The sequence below is a fragment of the Plecotus auritus genome (genome assembly GCF_963455305.1).
Source record: "Plecotus auritus genome assembly, chromosome: 5".
NCBI lineage: Eukaryota > Metazoa > Chordata > Mammalia > Chiroptera > Vespertilionidae > Plecotus > Plecotus auritus.
The window spans coordinates 146,616,871-146,639,299 of record NC_137776.1 but is presented as its reverse complement, the minus strand read 5'-3'; the positions used below and the strand labels follow the sequence as shown (position 1 = coordinate 146,639,299).

General features: G+C 37.1%; 1 protein-coding gene across 2 annotated transcripts in view; it reads right to left on the bottom strand.

Moving 5' to 3' along the window:
• Nucleotides 1–22,429, bottom strand: part of VPS13A (vacuolar protein sorting 13 homolog A) — a 238,608-nt gene that overhangs the window by 43,564 nt on the left and 172,615 nt on the right. For both annotated transcript variants that reach the window (XM_080670231.1, XM_080670232.1), the window contains exons 51-63: nt 19,032–19,160; nt 18,504–18,637; nt 17,439–17,568; nt 14,597–14,829; nt 10,361–10,514; nt 9,735–9,881; nt 9,468–9,549; nt 7,453–7,522; nt 5,844–5,949; nt 4,937–5,050; nt 3,746–3,891; nt 2,445–2,526; nt 201–314 (exon numbers count right to left, since the gene is read on the bottom strand). In XM_080670231.1, coding sequence (XP_080526357.1) covers nt 201–314; nt 2,445–2,526; nt 3,746–3,891; nt 4,937–5,050; nt 5,844–5,949; nt 7,453–7,522; nt 9,468–9,549; nt 9,735–9,881; nt 10,361–10,514; nt 14,597–14,829; nt 17,439–17,568; nt 18,504–18,637; nt 19,032–19,160 — 1,641 coding nt within the window. The remainder of the gene's footprint in view (nt 1–200; nt 315–2,444; nt 2,527–3,745; nt 3,892–4,936; nt 5,051–5,843; nt 5,950–7,452; nt 7,523–9,467; nt 9,550–9,734; nt 9,882–10,360; nt 10,515–14,596; nt 14,830–17,438; nt 17,569–18,503; nt 18,638–19,031; nt 19,161–22,429) is intronic.

The following is a 22,429-nucleotide window of genomic DNA, read 5'->3' as shown; positions in this document are numbered from 1 at the left end:
AAGTTTAAAATCTGAGGGAAAATGTATAAACTTCCTGCCACATTTCTCAAAAGCTGTTACCACTGTTTGCTGCAAAATAATGTGCCTTTGTGACTCACAAAATCTATTTACATCTACAATTCAAGTTAACAATTGGAATGCATTATTTTTTCAACAGTATTAGTATGATACGTTGCACAATGCAAGAATAACTGTTTTACCTGGTAAGGTTCATAGAAAAATGCTTCTACACCTTCAGAAAATTCTCTAATCAAGCCAAAGGGATTTCCCAAAACTTCAAGTCCAAGAATGAGTACATACATTTGCCTAATGGCCTAAAAAGAAAATATAAACATTAATTAATTTGGATTATCAGACTTAATATTTTTTCTTAAATTTAGTACACACATCCAATTTTTCAGACTAAATACCCTTATCATCAATTTCAACACCTAAACCATATATTACCTTATTTGTCACTAGTCACAGTTTTTAAAACATAATTCAGTGTTAGAGTATTAGAAATAATGTGAGATTTAGATAATACTTTAGAATATTCAAAATACTTGTACTTTTACAACTATGTGTGAAAGTTGTTAATACTACCATCATTTTATAAACTGGAGAAATATACAGTTCAAATGATGCCTAGGGCCAGACAGAGGTTGAATGGCAAATCTGGGATCCAAACCCCAACCTCTTGAGTCATGCTCAGTGATCTATCCACTATTCAACAGCTGTCTCAGATGCCCTCTAAGTTATATAAAAACTAGAGGCACGGTGCACGAAATTCATGCCAGCCCGATTCTGCCTGCCAGCCTGATCACCCCCTAACCACTCCCCTGCCCTCAACTGCCCTCCCCTGCCGGCCTGGTTGCCCCCAATTGCCCTCCCTTGCAGGCCTGATCTCACCCCAACTGCCCTCCCCTGCCGGCCAATTTGGTTCTGATTGGTTGGTTTCTATGCCAGTCAGTGTCAAAAGCTCCGCCTCCTAGGCAACCATTGGCTCCTCACAGTTCACCCAGATTTGGTTCTGATTGGTCAGTTTCTATGCCAGTCAGCATCTCTGAACCTATCAACGGGGCCTGATCAGAAAGGTGGGGCTGATCAGCAGTCCCGGTGGAGGCCTGGAGAGAAATGGAGGAGTGGCTGCTGACCAGGCCAGGAAAGAAAGAGAGAGGCAAGTGCTGATCAACAGCTGCCACAGAGACTATGGATCAGGCCTCTCTCTGGGCCTGATTCGCAGCCCCATCAGCAGTCAGTGTTGGGTCACCGTGCCTGCAGCTGTAGCAATCAGTGCTGGGTTGCCATGGCAACCCAGCTCTGACTGCAAGACTGACTTCCGGTTGGTCGAGCCTCCCAGTCATTGTGGATGTGATGGACCCAGGGTTTTTATATATTAGGATACTGGAGTCTTTCCAAATGTGAAAAAAAAAATCCACTAAAATAATATATCTAGCAGACTTAGTAACTCAATTACACTGAAAATATCCTGTATTCCCCTTGCCAGTTTGGCTCAGTGTGATAGAGCGTTGGCCTGTGGACTGAAGGGTCCCAGGTTCAATTGCAGACAAGAGCACATGCCCGAATTTTGGGCTCGATCCCCAGTAGGGGGTGTGCAGGAGGCAGCCGATCAATGATTCTCTCTCTTCATTGATGCTTCCCTCTCTCTCCCTCTCCCTTCCTCTCTGAAATCAATAAAATATATATATATATATATATTTTTAAAATATATTTTATTGATTTTTTACAGAGAGGAAGGAAGAGGGATAGATAGTCAGAAACATCGATGAGAGAGAAACATCGATCAGCTGCCTCGTGCACACCTCCTACTGGGGATGTGCCCGCAACCAAGTTACATGCCCTTGACCGGAATCGAACCTGGGACCTTTCAGTCCGCAGGCTGATGCTCTATCCACTGAGCCAAACCGGTTTTGGCAATAAAAATATATTTTAAAAAAATACTGTGTTCAACAGTTACTAATAGTTTCCCTTGAACCTAGTTTTTAAAGTAAGTGTGGTGAATTACTTAATATTTTATTTAAAGGTTTATGTGTAGTCTACATTGTTCCAGAAAAGATTTGGGTACACAGATAACAATTAGAAGGACAGAAAATTGAAATGGCCATTCTTTTTTAAAAATTTTTTTACTTACTGAATTTAGCAAGAGAGAGAGAGAGAAACATCAATTTGTTGTTCCATTTATTTATGCATTCACTGGTTGATTCATATATGTGCCCTGACAGGGGATCAAACTTGTAACCTTGGCATATTGGGATAAAGCTCTAAAAACTGAACTACTTGGCCAGAGCCTCTTTCTACAATTCTGAAAATAAAAAACATGTCTTAAATTTTTGAAAATGGCTATTAACTTCCTTGCCAAATCTACATTAGATAGGTACAGACTCATACAGTTTCACTATTTTTTATCACTCTGCCCCTTTGTAAAATAATCTCAGACAAACCTGTTTTGAATAGTGTCTTACTACTTCAGACTGCAGTTCAGATGTTGTATGAAACTGATAGTTGAGTTCAAAAAATGCAAGCCTGAAAAAGAAACCACATTAAAAATATGTAAATGTGTAGGTATGTGCATGGAGAGAGGGAGAGAGGGAGACAGGGAGACAGGCGGAGAGGAAGGGTTTTTAATATTAAGATTTTATTTTCTTTAGAATTTTTCTCCAAAGCTTTCCTTTCAGTCTTTTCCCATGCCAACCAGAAAACCTACTCTTTTACATACATCTCTGCACATTCTGGTCGGAAAAGCTCTAAAAATCTGGTGAAAGCTATGGATCTTACCCTCAGAAAAGCCACTAACATACACACATTTTCCACATAATTTAGAGGATCAGAGAGCCCTTGGATCCATGGACATGAACTTATATTTGTCAACTTTGTCCTATCATGGCCCACATAGAAAATGTTTGACACACTGAGATAAATGTAAATGGTTGCTCAAGAATGACCAGGGTTCATTGCTGAAGGGCCTGCCTGAGCAGCTGACCGCTGAGAAATGAAGATATGTTTACTTATAACCTGTTCCCAGCATACACCCAATCAACTAATTGGGAAGCTCTATGTTAGCAGGTAAGATAGTAGCAAGATTAGAATTCTCACTTTATTCCCAATGTGATGTCTTCAAATCTATGTTCTTTAATTTGACTGTTACCTAACTTTACCCAGACTTAGAGATATCTCTTACTGGACTCACTGATTCTTACTGTTTTTAGTAACAGTTCTAGGTGGTGGTTGAAAAGGGCATTCTTATCTGAAGTCTCCACTCAGACTTGGACTCTCTTTGGTCAGATACTCTATCTAATAGCTCCCACAATGACTCAAATTTAAGTTCCTGGTGGTAGCATTTAAACTGATCCCTTCATTTCCCCTGTCATGACATTCACTTTTTCTAGTCACATATATTTTGAAGAGTCTTGATCTCATAGACCTTAAAGTCACATCTTTTAAGCACCACACCTTTGGGCACACACAGCTGCTTAGAATTCTTCCCTAGACCAGACAAGCCTTAAGGAGTGCACCAACATGTATGACTTCTGTCTCTATTTTTTAAGGAAATTATTTAACAATTAATTTGTTTTTTAAAAGTTAAGGATTAACAGGTGTATGTTACCGAAGTTATTTTACACTTAACAGCAAAACCATATTGTGCATAAGATCTGCAGTGTACTTTACACATTTTCACTTATAAATTTTTTGGTGAATATAAAATGGACTTTTCATCAATTTATAGACTTGAATTTAAACATACTTAAAAACTACATCTTGTACATCTGTAAGAGTGGCGCCAATACTCTTCAGCAAGAGATTTAAGGAACTAATTGGAATGAATCCTTCATGTTGTTCTGAGTCTTTAGTTGCTTCTTTACCCGAACTCAGTGAAACACTTAAATGCAACTAAGGAGATAAAGAGATAAATATTTAAATCAGTACCTTCATAATGACAATATTAATTTTTAATATTCAATTTTATTTTAAAGTCACTACACCACAAATAAAATTTCAAAATTAACAGGACTGTGCCAAATTTAATAAGTGAAAAGTTTAAAAGATTTAAAATCTAATACAGTTCTTTTTAAATTTTAAATTCAGCAATATATAATGATATATTTAGTTCAATTCAATTCTTTTGGTAAATCTAGGAAAACATTAACTTTTATACATTTTTAGTGACAATAATCTAGAAGTTAAAGTTGTTGAAATAAGTATCTCCACAAGTGAATGTTTCTACTATTAGAACTAAGGTAACAGGATGTTAAAAAGCACTTTTGTATTGTATGCATATACATGCTGTATACTCAGCCATACAATAATTCAAGTATTCTGTAAGTACCTCATAAAAACTTTGTGTTAAGAACTTATATTTAGTTCCATCCAATCTTCAAATCTTAAATTAAGATTAATTTATAAATTAAAATGTATACACTATAGTTAGTACTGTACTGCATACTTGAAAGTTGCTCAAGGATGAATCTTAAAAGTTCTCATCATAAAAAATAAATAAACTATAATACTGTATACAGACAGATGGTAACATATTGTGATGATCATTTCACAGTCTATACAAATATCATTACATTGTACACCTGAAATAATGTATCAATTACAACTCAATTAAAAGAAAAATTTATACATACATCATACGCAAAATTTAGAAAATTGTCATTAAACACCTTAACACTAAGGAAATCTGTTAGGTCAAGACATAAACATATAAGCACATGCTGTGGGTAGCTCCAGTATTAGTATATGGAAAAAATTATTATAAGAATAAAACTTTTAAAGGGTTATTGCTTTGTTATTTATATTTGCAATTGTGAAGTTACAGAATTTATAAACTATCAAAGAATATAATTTAAATATTATGCCTACCCAAAAGACCCATTAAATTTGCTATTACCTAGATTATCATAGATAATAAAAATAACTTATTTTCCCCTACCTTGATAGGAGATATATGAAAATACTCATAGAGACTGACTTGTGATGAATCTACTAATGAAACTGTTTTATATCCTTCTTGGAAAACTTCTATATCTTTATGAAAAAGTTCAACCTATAAAGGAAAATAAAATATTAAAAACTTAAGGGACCTATCTTCAGGAAGTAATTAAGCCAATAGCTCACACACTGCAGAACACTCCCCTATAATATCCAGATCCAAGATCATTCATAATTAGGATGATACTGACTCAGGAGAGAAACTAATATTTCTTTTGTCAGGAAAGTGCTGTCTGTCGTTCATAAACTAATAAGCATATTTTCTATGTTTCCATCCAATCCATTAAAAGACACTAAGCTTTTCCTTATGGGACTATAGATTTTATTTGAAAAGGCCATTAATCTAATTCATTTATTTTTGTATTGTAATAAATAATGTATTTATATTTTTTAAATAGTCAAGTATTGCAAATTTTTACAATTCTTACAGCACACCAGTGTGCCACAGTGCACTGGTTGAAAATTGCTGTTCTAAATTATTAATCTAAACAAAAGTAAACAAGAAAAGTAAAATTGAAAAAAAAACACAAGACAGTAATGTGAATGTGACTGATTATCCTCTTCCTCCTACTATTGACTTAAAACCTTCCCTCTTATTTGCTATCTCACTTTTAAAGGCTATTTTAACTTGTCTTGCTTCTATATAGTCTTGCTTAAGACTATTCGTGTCTTCTATAATCTGAAAAAATGATTTCTGCCAATGTACTCACCAGAGCAGCATAATAAAAATATTTTTAAAATGAAACAAAACCATTTTAACACTTTAAGAATTTATCAGGATAGTTAACATTTTTCTCAGTTCCTTGTTCCCTAATCCTTACCCTCAGTGCTATTATTGTAAGTCTTACCTCCGTCTTTTCAGTTACTTCAGCTTCGGTCATAAGTTCTGCTAATGCATAGACAAACCCAAGATCTAACCTGAGATCCATTTCTTGGATCAACACTTTGAAGTATCTATATTACAAAGTAGAAAATATTAAATGTCATCAATTAACAGTATTAAGAAAATTAGATAAAGAAAAAAGTATTAAATATTAGAATGTTAAAACTTAGAACTTTCTAGAGGAATTTCATAGCAACACTGTTCATAATAGCAACAAACACAAGTATGAAAATGCCTATAGAGAGGAAATCTATAAGTAAACTGTGGTATACAGTCATCTAACATTATTTATTAGTATTTATAGATAAACTCTAGCTATATACCACAAAATGAATAATTTTAGTAAAAAGCTTAATAATAAAAAAAAGCAAGTCCCAGGAGTATTGTACAGTTTGAAAAAAAATTTTTATTTAGGGGGAGAAAAGGAAAACTAAGAAGCATAATGTTTAGGTACACATTAGATAGACATTATTTAAACTATAATAAAACTATAATTTGAAAAGCAAGGGAATAGCCCAGGCCAGTGTGGCTCAGTTGGTTGGAGCATTGTCCCATGTATTAAAACAGGGGTGGGCAAACTTTTTGACTCGAGGGCCACAATAGGTTCTTAAACTGGACCGGAGGGCCGGAACAAAAGCATGGATGGAGTGTTTGTGTGAACTAATATAAATTCAAAGTAAAGGAGCGGAGGGGAGAGCAAGAGAACCGGATAGAACAGCCGGATCTGGCCCGCAGGCCGTAGTTTGCTCACGGCTGTATTAAAAGGTGGTGGGTTCAATTCCCAGTTAGGGCACATACTGAAGTTGTGGACCCGATCCCTAGTTGGGGCACTTGCAGGAGGCAACCAATAGATGTTTGTCTCTCACATCCATGTTTCTCTCAAAAAAAAAAAAAAAAAAAATCAATGAAAAAAATCCTCAGGTGAGGATTTAATAAAGAAAAAAGCAAGAGAATAATATTTGTCTTGGTAATAGGGCAGAGAAAACAAGAAATAAGGGAATAATACATAGATGAATGTTTCTATAAATGTTAGATTTCTTGGACAGGGTGGTGACTGAATTTGAATATTTTCTCTCTTGTTTCTAACAATATGCAGTAATTTATAGAGAACTTGAGAAAACAAATAAACAAAAAGGAAAATAATAAAATGCCCATAATTTAGAAATAACTATTGTTAATACCTAGGTGTATTTCATTTAGAGCAGCGGTTCTCAACCTGTGGAACGACCCTTTCACAGGGGTCGCCTAAGACATCCTGCATATCAGATATTTACATAATGATTCATAACAGTAGCAAAATTACAGTTATGAAGTAACAACGAAAATAATTTTATGGTTGGGGTCACCACAACATGAGGAAATGTATTAAAGGGTCGCGGCATAAGGAAGGTTGAGATTTAGAGCCTTCTGAAACTTCACAATTATAAAATAATTAATAGACGTTTTCTATGACCTTTATAATTTAATATTGTACATTTAAATCTTTGACTAACTTAAAATTTACTTTTTTTTAAAGAGTACAATTTAAGTCAAAACATTAAATAAATACACAAGGAATGTATTAGGACACTTACTTAATACGTGATATCTGGGAATGCCCTGCAGATCTCATGACAATACTGACATCTGTAAAGGGCTTGGGTGCTGTAAAGGGTAATAAATACAATTAATCCCATGATGCCTTAAAAAAAAGATCAGCAGCATTTTCTTACCATGTAATACACATCACCATGGCTAACTAAATTATTTACTAAATGGTGAATATCAATTAAAATTACTAATATTTGCATGATCCATTACAGTCTTAATTTCAGACTCCAGGATTGTTTCTGTAATTACCTATACTCCCTCTAAGGATTACTAATCCTTTAAATTAGTGAGTTTAAACTAGAAGCAAGTATCAGAACCATCAGGGAAACTTTGTGGAAACAGATTTCAGGATCTTGCCCTTGAGTTCTAGGTGAAAGGGCTTGGGCATGTATACTGGTCAATAAGCTTCCAAGCACATTATGAATTCTCCTTTAGATAGTTTAGAGTCAGTGGTATGAAAATGGCTATGGAAAGAAAAGGGAGGGGCAGGGTAGTGGGAAGGGAAGAGAAAGTGAGGGGAAGAGCAACAGCAAAGAAAGAAGAAGAAGGAGAAGGGAAGAGAGGATGGAAGAAAGGCCTTGTAATCATTCTCATCTGGGGATTAGGACAGTGCCTGTGGTTAGAAAACAGTCTGAATTTGAACTTCCTCACAATTTATTCAAAGGTCTCAGTGGCTTTTAAATCACAGTTTTAAACACTGTAATTTTTTAAAAGTAGCATTTCTAAACATTAAAATATATATTTTTAATTAACCTTTTCTTCAGTATTCAATCAGAGTTTTGTTGAAGTTAGCTTAGTAAAATTGTTTCATTTCATATTATTATACTATCTAATAAAAGAGTAATATGCAAATTAACCATCATTCCGCTACACCCACAAGCCACATCCACCAGCCAATCAGGAGCGAGTATGCAAATTAACCCCAACCAAGATGGCTGCGGTCACGGAGCGAGCAGGAGGCTTGGGTTTCCCAGGCAATGGAGGAAGCCAAGCTTTCCACACACCCTGGCGGGCCCAGGCCTCCACTCAAGGCTACAAAGTTTCAATTATAGAAGATACATAAATCCCAACAGAAATGGCTGCAGCCACGGAGCGAGCAGGAGGCTTAGCTCCGCTCCAGGCTACAAAGTTTCAATTGTAGAAGATAAATAAATCCCAGATACCAGGGCCTCCACTTGGGTCACCGGGGGGCATGGCTGGCCTGCAAACCACCATAGGCCCCTCGCCCAGGCCGCCCCAAGCCCCAAGGGAACCCCTACCCTGATCCAGGACACCCTTCAGGGCAAACCAGCTGGCCCCCACCCATGCACCAGGCCTCTATCCTATCTAATAAAAGTGTAATATGCAAATTGACCATCACTCCAACAAACAAGATGGCTGCCCCCATGTGGACACAAGATGGCCGCCACAAGATGGCCAGCAGGGCAGGGCAGTTGGGAGGGACCAGGCCTGCAAGGGAGAGCAGTTGTGGGCAATCAGGACAGCAGGGGAGGGCAGTTGGGAGGGACCAGGCCTGCAGGGAAGGGCAGTTAGGGGTGACCAGGCTGGCAGAGGAGGGAAGTTGGGGGTGACCGGGCCTGCAGGGGAGGGCAGTTAGGGGTGACCAGGCCTGCAGGGGAGGGCAGTTAGGGGCAAACAGGCTGGCAGGGGAGCAGTTAGGCATCAATCAGGCTGGCAGGGAAGTGGTTAGGAGGTGATTAGGCTGGCAGACAGAAGCGGTTATGGGCAATCAGGAAGGCAGGCAGGCAAGCAGTTGGGAGCCAGCAGTCCTGGATTGTGAGAGGGATGTCCGACTGCCCGTTTAGGCCTGATCCTACCGGGATCAGGCCTAAACGGGCAGTCGGACATCCCTCGAGGGGTCTCAGATTGGAGAGGGTGGAGGCTGGGCTGAGGGACACACACCCCTGTGCACGAATTTCGTGCACTGGGCCTCTAGTAGTAAACTAAACCAAACAGTTAATACAACCATTTTTATAGCATTCTAAAGATATAGACAAACCTGAATCCATGGTGACTGACTTGGGAGGCTTAATAGGATAAAATACAAATGGAAATACAGCACCATGTATCTGGTTTTGGATCTAAAAAAAAAACAACCCAGGTTAGTATATTCATATGTTAATTATAGAACCTGAATAGAATAACAAGATTTAAGAAGAAGAAGGATTCAAAGTCTAGTCCTACACTGAAATGGAAGTGTTAAAACAGACCATGGGAATAAATTAGTTTATTTTATAATATAATTTGACTATCTATTCAGACTCACCTGTATTCTATAAATTTGAATTCTAAATGATGATTGATGTGCAGATGTGTTATATTCCACGTTTAATGCTGGCAGATAATTTCTTCGTATAGCTATTATATGTGGTTGCAGAATTTTCATGTTATTGCCACTAGGTGTAAAGCGAACCTGAAAAATATGGCATCCCCCAAAAAACACATAGAATTTCTCTTTACTCATAACTGATTAAAATTAGAAATGTGTTCCAAACTTTTAAAAATATTAATTAAAATAATAGGCTAAATATTCAATTAGGTTTAGAATGAGAACTTTATAGCCCATATCCATACAATTCACAAAAACATTCAGCTATTCCTTAGAGCTTGGTTGTATCACTTTTTATGTAAATTTACTAAAATTTACCCAAAACAAGAGATAAATATAAAATAACATTACAAATAATTAAAAAATAAAAAGTTACTGGCTTGTTAACCAAGGAATAGATCACTAGTATCTCAAGAGAAAGTCTGAGTTTTTAATATTTTATATTAAGTATGATGATAGCATTCACTGTTTTGTAAGGAAATAAGACTTTCCTTAAATATTAACTAGTGATTAATTACAATAGATAAAAATTAAAACTTCATATCAGGACTTAAAAATATTACCGGAATGTTAGTGTCCAACTCAATAACCTTATCTTCTGAAGGTGAAGATTCAGTATATTCCTTAAATTCTTTCTCTAACTTCTCAGTGTGCTTTATACTCATTGGCTTCCATCTTGCCTTCTTCTTGGGCTTTGTCTCCCAAACCACATCAGAACTTATATATGAAAGCAAAAATCATGGTACTAATTTGTATACATTTTCATTTTAACTGGTTTATTACATGAATTACAAAATCTTGAGTAAAAATTTTGCAATATCCTCAATTCAACCAATCACATTAAATTCCTACTTAGGCACCATTCTAGTAGAAATACTAGCAGTGAACATTACTGCCATTCCTTAGCTTCATTTTAGCTGAGGAGTGATAGAAAGAACATCATAAATATAGTAAATTAGCATATTTAATATATTAGGAGGTGAAATGCTTTTGAAAGAAGAAAAAGTAGATAAGGTAAGGTGGATATGGAGTATTGGGATATGCAAAGTTGTGGGGTTGCAGTGTTAAAAATGTGTAGTCAACAGGGGTGTCATGGAAGTGAGATTTCAAGAACTTAAGAGATCAGGGAATTTATCCAGAAGACAACAGGAGAACATTTCAAGTAGAGGAACTAGTTAGAGCAAAGACTCTGTGAGCAAGCTTCTAGTATATGAAGAAGAGCAAGGAGGCTGGCATACTTGGAACACATTAAGAGTAGAAGCTGAGTCCTAGCCAGTTTGGTTCAGTGGACAGAGTGTGCGGGCAGAAACCGATCCATGTGTCTCTCTCACATCAATGTTTCTCTCTTTTAATCTGTACTCCTCCCTTCCATTATCTGTAAAAGTCAATGGAAAAATATGCTCAGGTGAGGATTTTTTAAAGAAGAGTAGAAGATGAAGTAAGACAGAGGCCAAATAATGGGAAAGCCTTGTAGGATATTGTAAAGACTTTGAGTTTTACTCTGAGATGAATAACAGTTGAAAGATTATGAAATCAATGACACGATCTAACTTAAGCTTTGTTAGAAATACACTGCTGGGATAGGGGAAAGAGAAAAAGGGAATGATGGCTAGAAGCAGAACAACTTATTAGGAGTTTAATGTAGTAAGTTGGGAGAGAAATGGTGAGGGCTCCGCCTAGGGTGATAACACTGAGGTAGTGAAAAATGGTCAGATCCTACGTGTGTTTTGAAGGCAGAGCCAGCACATAGCTTCTAGATGAATTAGATGTGGGGTGTGAGATAAAGAGATGAAACAAAATTATTCCAACACTTTTGGCCTGAGCAACTAGAAGGATGTATTTGTCATTAACTTCATTGTCATTAACTTCAAAGAGGAGGCAGACTTGGAAGAATATCAGGAAATGGGTGTTAAACCCATATAAAGTACTAGAGGCCTGATGCATGAAATTCGTACATGGGGGGAGGGAGGAGGGAGGTGCCTCAGCCCAGCCTATACCCCTCTCGCAGTCCAGGAGCCCTCGGGGGATGTCTGCCTGCCAGCTTAGGCCTGCCTGCTGGCTGTTCCTTACCACTCGGCTTGCTGCTCCTTAGCGCTGCTGTGGAGGTGGGAGAGGCTCCTGACACCACCACTGCGCTTGCCAGCCATGAGCCCAGCTTCTGGCTGAGTGGCACACCCCTGTGGGAGTGTACTGACCATCAGGGGGCAGCTCCTGTAATGAGAGTCTGCCCCCTGGTGGTCAGTGCGCATCATAGCGATCAATCGTTCCACCGTTCAGTCGATTTGCATATTAGGGTTTTATATAGATAAGTCTCTTAGATTTTAGTATGAATTTTATGTAGGCAGCTGGATATACATGCCTGGAGTTCATGAAGAAAAATCTGGCTGAAGATGTATTTCTAGAAAATTTGGCATATATGTGGTATTTGAAATCATAAAACTGAAACAGAGAAGAGGATTCGGTTTGAGAGTCTCAGGGCACCCAATGGAGAAGACAAGGAACCAACAAATGAGACTGAGAATGTTCAGAGGGAAAGAAAAATCAAGGTAAGGAATCCTGGAGGTCATTCAAAGAAGGAATCTGTATTGAATGTTATGAACTTTTAAGTAACATGGAGGCTGGAAATTGTACTTCGGACCTGGCAATACACACATCCCCAGGGTGATCTTAACAACACCAGTTTCACGGTACATTGAGAGCCAAAACCTATTGGGAGTGACAAAGAAAAAAATGGGTAAAAAATAATTGAATGTAGTGAATATATTTAACTCTTGTCATGAACAACACTTTTGGGCAGTTTGGCTATAAAGGGAAGCAAAGAAATAGGCAGTAGGTAGCAGAGAAAGTAAGATCAAGAAAAAAAATTTTAAGTTGAGAGAAATAACACTGATGGGAACAATCCAAAATAGAGTCAGAAATTGTAGACAGGAGAAAGAAAAAAAAGAATTGCTAGATCAGTGTCTCAAGAACTAAAATGGAAGAGAATACAATGCAAAAGCAGAAAAATTTGTTTAAATAGCACATACAATATACCTATGATAACTGTGGGTAAGTATGTCAGCATAGTATACAGGTAATAACTGCTGGTGAGTAGGAAGTTGATATTGGGGGATGGGTCTTTGAAATTTCCTTTTTTAAAAAATATATTTTATTGACTTTTTACAGAGAGGAAGGGAGAAGGATAGAGAGTTAGAAACATCGATGAGAGAGAAACATCTATCAGCTGCCTCCTGCACACTCCCTACTGGGTATGTGCCAGCAACCAAGGAACATGCCCTTGACCAGAATCGAACCTGGGACCCTTGAGTCCACATGCTGACGCTCTATCCACTGAGCCAAACTGGTTAGGGCTGAAAGTTCCTTTTTGATTACTTCAATTTTCTCAGTGAAATGAGATGCAAGGCAGTGAGCTGAGAGAGGGAATGGGGGTTTAAAAAGAGACAGAGTATGAAACAACCTAGGAAAATGAGAGAATGAAACAAATCTATTTCAGTGAAAAATTGCCAAAAGAATTAAATATAGAACAAAAAATCTACCCACATTCTAAAATTACTTCACTGTTTTAGAATGTAAGTTATTTAATTTTATTTAAGTACTCCATTTGTTTATTCCTTCTAAAATTTATATTCACTTAATTTAAAAGAAGATAGGAACCATGTGTTACTCCCACTTGCATTCGCACCTTAGCATAGGACATAACCCATAACAGGTTGTCTATTTGACATTTTTGTTTAAATAATAAACTTTTTTTTAGAAATAAATATTTCTAAGAAAATAGTTTTTAATATTCCTTTTAGAATATATTCCAGTCAATGAAGAGTTAGGGAAATTTCTAGATGCATTTATAAGAAAAACAAATTTAAATCTGGATTATATATCGTTCATACATTATACATCTTTTATATAAAGATATCTACACTTATAAAAGAGTAAGATGCAAACTGACCGTACCTTCACAATGCCCAGCAGCCAATCAGGAGTGAGTATGCAAATTAACCCCACGCAGCTGGGGGCGGGGCGGGATGCTTGAGTTGTCGCCATGGCAATGACGCAGGCGTTCCGTCCCGCCCCCAGCTGCTCCAGGCCTCTGGGCAGTGTGGGAAGGCGGAAAGGCGGCTCTGGCCGGAGCAAAGGCAGTGCCGGCAGCCAGGGGAAGGAAGGCCCATTCTTGCACGAATCTTCATGCATCGGACCTCTAGTACATATATATCTATACATTAGTTTAAGTTAAAAGATCCGGGTAAAACAGACTAGAATCCAGCAATACTCCCAAATTAGGTACAAATACACATAAATTTATTTTACTTTAAGTATTTATAAATAGGAATATTAAGGGCATAAGGAAAACAAAGTTTTACTAGTGGTGACTTATTTGGGGAATAATAAATACAGTATTACCTTATTAAATCTTAAAGTGTTAAGGTCAAATTAGAACGTGATTGTCTTTATTCCTTGAACCACTATTTAAGGAGCATCAACATACCCTGCATTGTGGTGGGATAACATTATGGCATGTTAAATAAAGAAAGTAGACTTTTGATTAGTTGAATAAATCTAACTTTTTAGAGAGCTGAGAGAATGAACAGTATAAAAAGGGATTTATAAATTTGATTTTTCATATATCTTTATCTCAAGGGCAAAAAAAAAATCTCATAAGCACTTTATAATTAGCATTATCTTAGTATCATGGCTGTACCAAAACAAAGATGTTAAACTAAATTATTTCAGATTTTACAATCACGATTCTTGATGATAAAGAACTGATCATTTAAATTTGTCCAAATTGTAATGCATCTAACCTTGTAATGCCAATATATGCTACTTCTTGCTTTGTGTAATTGTTGACGAGAGAAAGTCCAACATCTTGTAATGCCAACACAATTTCTTGCTCTGCTAATTCTGCTTTCTCATTTTCATATGTCACTTTAAATACCTTTGGATCTTCAGTGAATAAAATAATGCGTTGTAAGCCTTCAAAGAATGAAACTAAATAAATAGTCTTTTTCCCCAAATTTATAGGTGTCATCATATCCTAAAATAAAACCACCAAAAAATAAAAAATTAAGAGTATGGTACCAACCAACATTTAAACTAATATTTAAAAAATGAGAATAGTAATGGCACCTCCTTCACAGGGTCAAACAAACTAAATGAATTAATATTTGTTTAACAATGAAAATTTACATAATGACAATAATTTGATATTTGCTTCTGCCATTATTATTATAAAGTTATTAGCAAGGAAGATACATCAATTATTCTTTTATTTAATATCCTTATAAGGTCTAATTAAATAGTCTTCCTGTGTAGGCTTATCAATAACACAAAGCATTATTTTCTCTCCTTTATACTAAGACTAACCAATGCATTATTTATTTTTAAGTCAGAAATTCATATTTCCTTACAGAGCTGAAGTAAATAGGATAAAACATATCTGACATCTCAATTGCATGCTCTACAAAACATGGATATTCATTACAGGTGAGTAATTCTGCAGGAAGCCCTTATATATAAGCATCGCACTGATATCAGGGTCTTGAGGTTCAATGACAAGATAAATATAGCAAATTCTAATAATTAACAGAGTTACCCATGAATTTCTAGCTAAGTAAATATTCTGATTAAGAAGAAATTTTAATATACAGTACACATTTATGTTATAACCCACTGATATTAAAACTGGAGCTGTTACCGCAAAATCAGTACCTAGGAACAATCATGTTGCTTATAATTCTTTCTAAAATAAAGTATATAGCAATAAGCTAACTTATTTTCAAATATTTATAAACTATTTCTAATATTTTATAGTGGATTTCAGATTTAGCTTTATAAAATTCAACTATCATTATGACATAAACATGCAAAATTACTAACCAACAGATCAAATAAATAAGACATTGGAATAGGGGTCAAATTAAGACATATTTTAAAAGACTAATAAAATTTTAATTTTTAATTGTTTAAAAACAATTTCTAAAAAAAAATAACACCCAATTTCTGCAGCCATTGAAAATGTTTATGTACAACTTTATCATTATGAAAAACCGTATCAATAATAGCTTGCTACCAGAAATAAATTCTTTAGTTAGTAGAACCTAGATGTTCCTCACAGAAGTGAAAATGATCTAAGATGACCGTCAATGAAGAGTATATCTGTTTATGAGGTGAATGCTGAAAGCTCCTCTCTGATTACAATTTACCTTTATAGCATAACTAGAGGCCTGGTGCATGAAAATTTCTGCACTTGGGGGGGGGAGGGGCGATCTCCCAACCTGGCCTGCACCCTCTTGCAGTCCGGGAGCCCTCGGGAGATGTCCACCTACCATATCTGACATCCTGGGGGATCAGGCCTAAGCTGGCAGTCAGACTTCCCTCTGGCAGCCCGGGAGATGTCCACCTACCATATCTGACATCCTGGGGGATCGGGCCTAAGCTGGCAGTCAGACATCCCTCTGGCAGCCCGGGAGATGTCCACCTACCATATCTGACATCCTGGGGGATCAGGCCTAAGCTGGCAGTCAGACATCCCTCTGGCAGCCCGGGAGCCCTCGGGAGATGTCCACCTACCATATCTGACATCCTGGGGGATCGGGCCTAAGCTGGCAGTCAGACATCCCTCTGGCAGCCCGGGAGATGTCCACCTACCATATCTGACATCCTGGGGGATCAGGCCTAAGCTGGCAGTCAGACATCCCTCTGGCAGCCCGGGAGCCCTCGGGAGATGTCCACCTACCATATCTGACATCCTGGGGGATCGGGCCTAAGCTGGCAGTCAGACATCCCTCTGGCAGCCCGGGAGTCCTCGGAGGATGTCCAACTGACGGCTTAGGCCCACTCCCCACAAGGAGTGGGCCAAGCCACAGTCAGACATCCTTAGCACTGCCGAGGAGATGGGAGAGGCTCCTGCCGCTGCACTTGCAGCCATCAGCCCACCTTGTGGCTGAGCGGAGCTCCTCCTGTGGGAGTGCACTGATCACCAGGGGGCAGCTCCTACATTGAGCATCTGCCCCCTGGTGGTCAGTGCACGTCATAGTGACAGGTCGTTCCCGGTCATTCTGCTGTTAGGGTCAATATGCATATAGTAGGTCCTCGGGTTATGTTGGAGATCCGTTCCTACAGCACGACGTAACATGATTTTTGCTGTAAGTTGGAACCCACCTACATAAGCACGTATGTCACTCACATGGAGCACATACACAGCAGTAATGAAGTGAAACAGTAAAGAAAATTTAAAAGGAAGATAATAATTCCTGACCTTTACTTGTGGTAAATAAATAATAAAAAACATAAAGCACATATGTACATATGTCGAAATGATGGGACTTTTTTTTTTTAAATAAATGGGAGATGGCAATGTAACCATGAAACAACATACGTCGAATCCGATGTAACCCGAGGACTGCCTGTATTACCTTTTATTATATAGGATGGAAGCAAATGATGATGTAGGCAAAATAAGACTACTTTCAGTTTTAAACGTTTTTGGTTAAGTTAAAGTTTGAATACTTTTAAACCTTTGTCAGTTTATTTTAGTAGTGCAGACATAAACATGCCTTAAAACTAGTAAGGCTCAAAGAGAATACGATTTAAAAAACAAAAAAATTCTTATGAGGACATAATGATAATCAGCCCAAAACATACATCTTTTTGTGTTACTTCACCGTGACTTTTCCCACAACTCCACTTCAGCTTTCTGGAGCCCACTGGATCAGCCCATGTATAAAGTACTGCTTTTCCAGGAGGGAGAGAGTCTTCTATTTCACTGAGAGAACTGACACAAATAGTAAAAATAGGCATTAAATTAAGTGTAAGTAAATGAATAAAGAACCCAAAATAATATAGTTCAGTAATTCCAAGTCAATTAATTGAGATTTATAATATTTCTGATTAAGAGTAGACTGAAAGTTTTTCCTTATATAATGAAAAAGAGGTTTTCTAAGAAAATAATGAGAATAGCCCAGCTGGTATGACTCAGTGGTTGAGCATAGATCTATGAACCAGAAGGTCATGGTTCAATTCCTGGTCATGGTTCGATCCCCAGTAGGGGATGTGCAGGAGGCAGCAGATCAATGATTCTCTCTCATAACTGATGTTTCTTTTGAAGCAGAGTAATCTCTACCTTATATAAAAAAAACTGCTGTTTGAAACTCTCTATTGTTAGATAGTCCCTAGTCCTGTAAACTCTGTCATTATAAACTCTGTCACTTTAAGACAGTCTGTTATTCTGTAAAATGACTTTGTTTTTAGTTCAAAAAATAGAAAAAGATAAACTTAACTGTCTGACCTTGCAAGCTAGCCATCCAATGTAACCGACTAATACTGGTAATAATTATGCCAAGTACAAACTCACTATGTATTCAAGGTTACAACTGTCTGTAACAATAACTCACACAGAGCCCTTTGTAATATCTGCAAACAAAGAGGCTTGAAAAGTATAAATACAGAAAAACTTCCTGTGTGGGTGGCTCAGAGATAAGAAAAAAGACACCTCCCTCTGGGCTGCACGCAATTAACAAATTAATTAATTGGCTCATTAAGGCATCTTGTATCTCATTCGATGATTTACAATATAACACTATCTCTCCCTTCCCTCTCTGAAATCAATAAAAATATATTTAATTTAAAAAAAATCATCATAAAGTCAGCGTCTCATCACCTAGTCTTTGCTCAAATCAGGGGATACTATATTTGTGATCCTCTTCTTACCTTTGCTTATATTCAACAGTGTCATTCTTAGTGTGATTTATTAATAGGAATGTAGCTGCTCCATCATGATAATCTGAAAATGTAATAACTGTAGAATGCTCAGCCAAATTAACTTCTGCTATAATACCGCCAAGCTATAAAAAAGTAAGAAAAAATATTCTCTAATGTGATCATTTTCCAAAGAATATTAACTAACAACATTTAATAACAAAACCATTCATAACATTATTTTTATTTTATATGGCATGTCTGGGAAACCATGCTCTCAATTATTATATATAAATGGGTCAAATTCCAGATATATATTCTAGGCACTTCTACTAACTCTGTATAACAAAACTGTTTTATGACTGTTTCCCTTTAATACTTTTTCCCCTCACAAAAAGAAATCTTTGTTCATTTTTGGTGAAAGGGAAAAAAATCATGAGAAAATTATTTGATACAAAAAAATTAAATACTAGTAAGTAACATTAACTCCTCTAATCTCTCTCTCTCACACACACTCACACACACACACAAATTAATTACCTCATTATCCAGACGCAATAAAATACAATTTTCTTGCTTGTTAAAATGTATCTTTTTGGGAGGGCCTCTACTTCTTTCAACTTGAATAAGAAGTTTATTTGACGCATCCTCAGGCCAAAAGGGGATACACTAAAACATATATTACATATATTTATTTTTTTTAGAACCCATAATATATTGCATCATAAAGACCTTTATCATTTTAATAAATCCATCAGAGTAGACAAAACAAAATGAAAATAAATCTCTTTCAACAGTGCTCTGGTTACTGGGTTATTTATGTAAACAGTTATAAACTGCCTACTTAGAGATGGGTTGCCACTTATGGACAGTGTGAAAACAAGCAGTAATGGGTAGTAAGCTGAAAAGCTATGATAAGCAGAAATTTTAATGTGGTCCAGATCTAGAGAAGGGTTTGAAAAATCATCAAGCTGAGCGGAGAGCACAAGGGAAGCAAGTGATCAGTTATTGAAAATCATAGTCAGTTGTGGGCAACCCTTGGTAATTAAGCAGTAGTCAAAGTACACCCAAATGTTGATTCAGGGAAGTCAAACAAGGGTACAAAAGTAAAAGATATATTCAAAGTTCAGAATAGGAAATAGGCTCAAAAAATTAAAATCCACCTGGACATCGGTGATTTGAAAACCAAACTGAAAGAATAGGAGACAGTCAGTGTACCCAGAAAGAAGACTGGTCTAGTAGGAGCTGAAACAAAAAGAACTAAAAGGACAGGAATGGAGATGCAAACTGTCTGTAAGCCCGGGCCAGACTGGAGACGTCACGTATTTCAGTGAGACTGTTCATGTGTGACCTCTGATTATCACCACATGACCTGGGAAAATGTAGCAGAACTGACATGTTAGACTCAGTTTTATTCAACCATAAAAGGTGATTAACAGAACTAGATGGAACATGGTTAAGGCTGTAAGAGGCTTAAAAGGTTCCCCTCAGGATTTCCTGAAACCTAGCAGAAACTAACCTGGAAGAATCAAAAGAGCAGCAATGCTAATCTAAGTCTAAGAAGTATCCCATGAGGCACTGATGTGCTCTCTGAACTCGCCTAGCCTGCTACCTTCTGGTAGCCTTGCCTTAAAAATGCTTTTATGCTTAAAAAGATATGTTGCATATCTTTTAAAAATATTGTGTGCTCCACCGCTTGAGACTAGAGAAAGTAGGAAAGTACTTGTCTTTTGTAGTGGGAAAATAGAGATAATAGGTAAGTTAAACAAATCTATATAGGTAATAATCATGAGTATAAATCTTATGGTAAGGTTGGCCATGATAAGCCAAAATTAAAATATAAGACTTTTAAACTAGCAAAGAAATCTTAAGACTGAAATTGAAAATAAGATCTCTTTTTTTAAAAAAAAAGTTGTTATGCAGTTGTAATCGAAATTAATGTAAATATAAACTAACTGTTGAAAGACATGGCTATAGAATATGTTTTTAAAAAGATAAGACCCAATAATGTTATTGGCAATAGACACGTAAGACATAGAACTGCTGTAAATAAAAATATGGGAAAAGTTATACCTAGAAAACCTATAAAGCAAAGCAAAGCTGCCGTTTAAATCTCTGCAATTAGATGTATAGATAGCCCTATATCCAACAAGCCAAGAACCCACATGAAACATTTACAAAAATAAATACTATGTTTATTTAACATATTTATTGAGAGCATACTATGTTTAACTATTCAAAAACCTCCAACAGTTCTCCATTTCACTCAGAGCAAAAGGTAAAATCCTTGCAATGGCTCAGAAAGTTCTGCACGATTACCCTTTATCACCATTATACCTCGTCCTCTGCTACTTTTCCTTCTTCCAGTAGTACTGGCTACTTCGCTTTCCCTCAAACATGCCAAATATTCTCTTGCCTTGGGACACCTACCCTGGCTGATCCTTCTGTCACTAATTCTCTTTTTCAGATATCCACATTGCTGAGGTGCCCCAGCTCCTGGCTAAAAAGCTACGTGAAATTTTCAGGTCAGAATATAGTTAATGACAAAGGTGGTTATTTTATCTAGCAGGCCTCACAGGGAAAAGCTGTCCTCCCCACACCAGACCAGGTGCACAGCCAGCATATTGCATTGTCAATGACTCAGCCCTACCTCCAGCCAAGCTCTTACACATACCTGCATTCCTATCCCAGGCACCTTTATTCAGAGGCTTTTTGTAGTGCCCTTGGCATAGCCTCTCCTCAGGAACCTCTGCAAAACCTCTTTATCAAGGTGAGAAGGGGAACCCTGAAGACACATATTCTCTATTCTGACTCAGTGCTCAGGATTTTCCCACTCTGAGCCTTTCCCCTTGTTCACCCCCGTCTTCCAGGTCCATAAAACTGTAAAAGCATTTTGTTCAGGGCTCCTCTGATTGTGACACAACCCCAGTGTCTTGCTGATCCACCTGACCCCTGACCAATGCTGTTCCATAGGAAAAAGGGAACAGGGGAGTTGGGGCTTTCTCCAGTTTAGCTTCTTGCTTATACAATGTCAGTAAGCGATTAAAGGTTTGACTATGTTCATTTTGGTTGGTTGTCTTAATCAGCTATCTCAATACCTGGCCAGCTCAGCTCCAGCTCAGCTGAGCTCCTAACAATGCCTCCAAGTCTTTCAAATGTGACCTCAATAAGTCCTATCCTTGACCACGTTATGTAAAATTATAGCTCACCCCTTATTCGCTGTGACTTAACTTTTAATCCTCACCTGAGGATATTTTTTTCCACTAATTTTTTTCTTTCTTTTTTTTAGAGAGAGTGGAAGGGAGGGTGGGTAAAGGAGATAGAAAAAGAGAGAGGGAGAAAGAAAATAATTAATGTGAGAGAGACACATCGACTGGTTGTCTCTCATACGTGTCCCAAGCTAGGGCTAGGGATCAAACCTACAACCCAGGTACATGCCATTGACTGGGAATTGAACCCAAGACCTTTGGTCCATTGGGTGATTTTCTAACCACCGAGCACACCGGCCAGGGTATTCATTATAACTCGTAATACTTCTTTACCTGTCTTATTTCTATTCCCCTGTTAGATTTGTCACCTTTAAACATATTATATGTTTTACTAATTGATCATGGCATTATTCATTTAATGTTTCCCTACACCTCCATGAAAATATAAACTATACAAAGACTGGGACTTGTGGTTTCATTAGCAGATGTAACTATCACAAGGCACATAGGATTACACAATAAGTATTTGCTAAAAGAATGAATTAACAGGTAGACTCAAAAAATGTGGAGCTTCTGTGAATGAGAAATACAAATAAAAAACTCAGTTGAAGGTTTAAACAGCAGTTTAGACATAGTAAAAATAAAAAATTATGGAAAATATACATAGAATTTATCCAGATTGCAGCACAGAAAGTTATACAAATAGAAAACATAAAAAAGATATTAAGA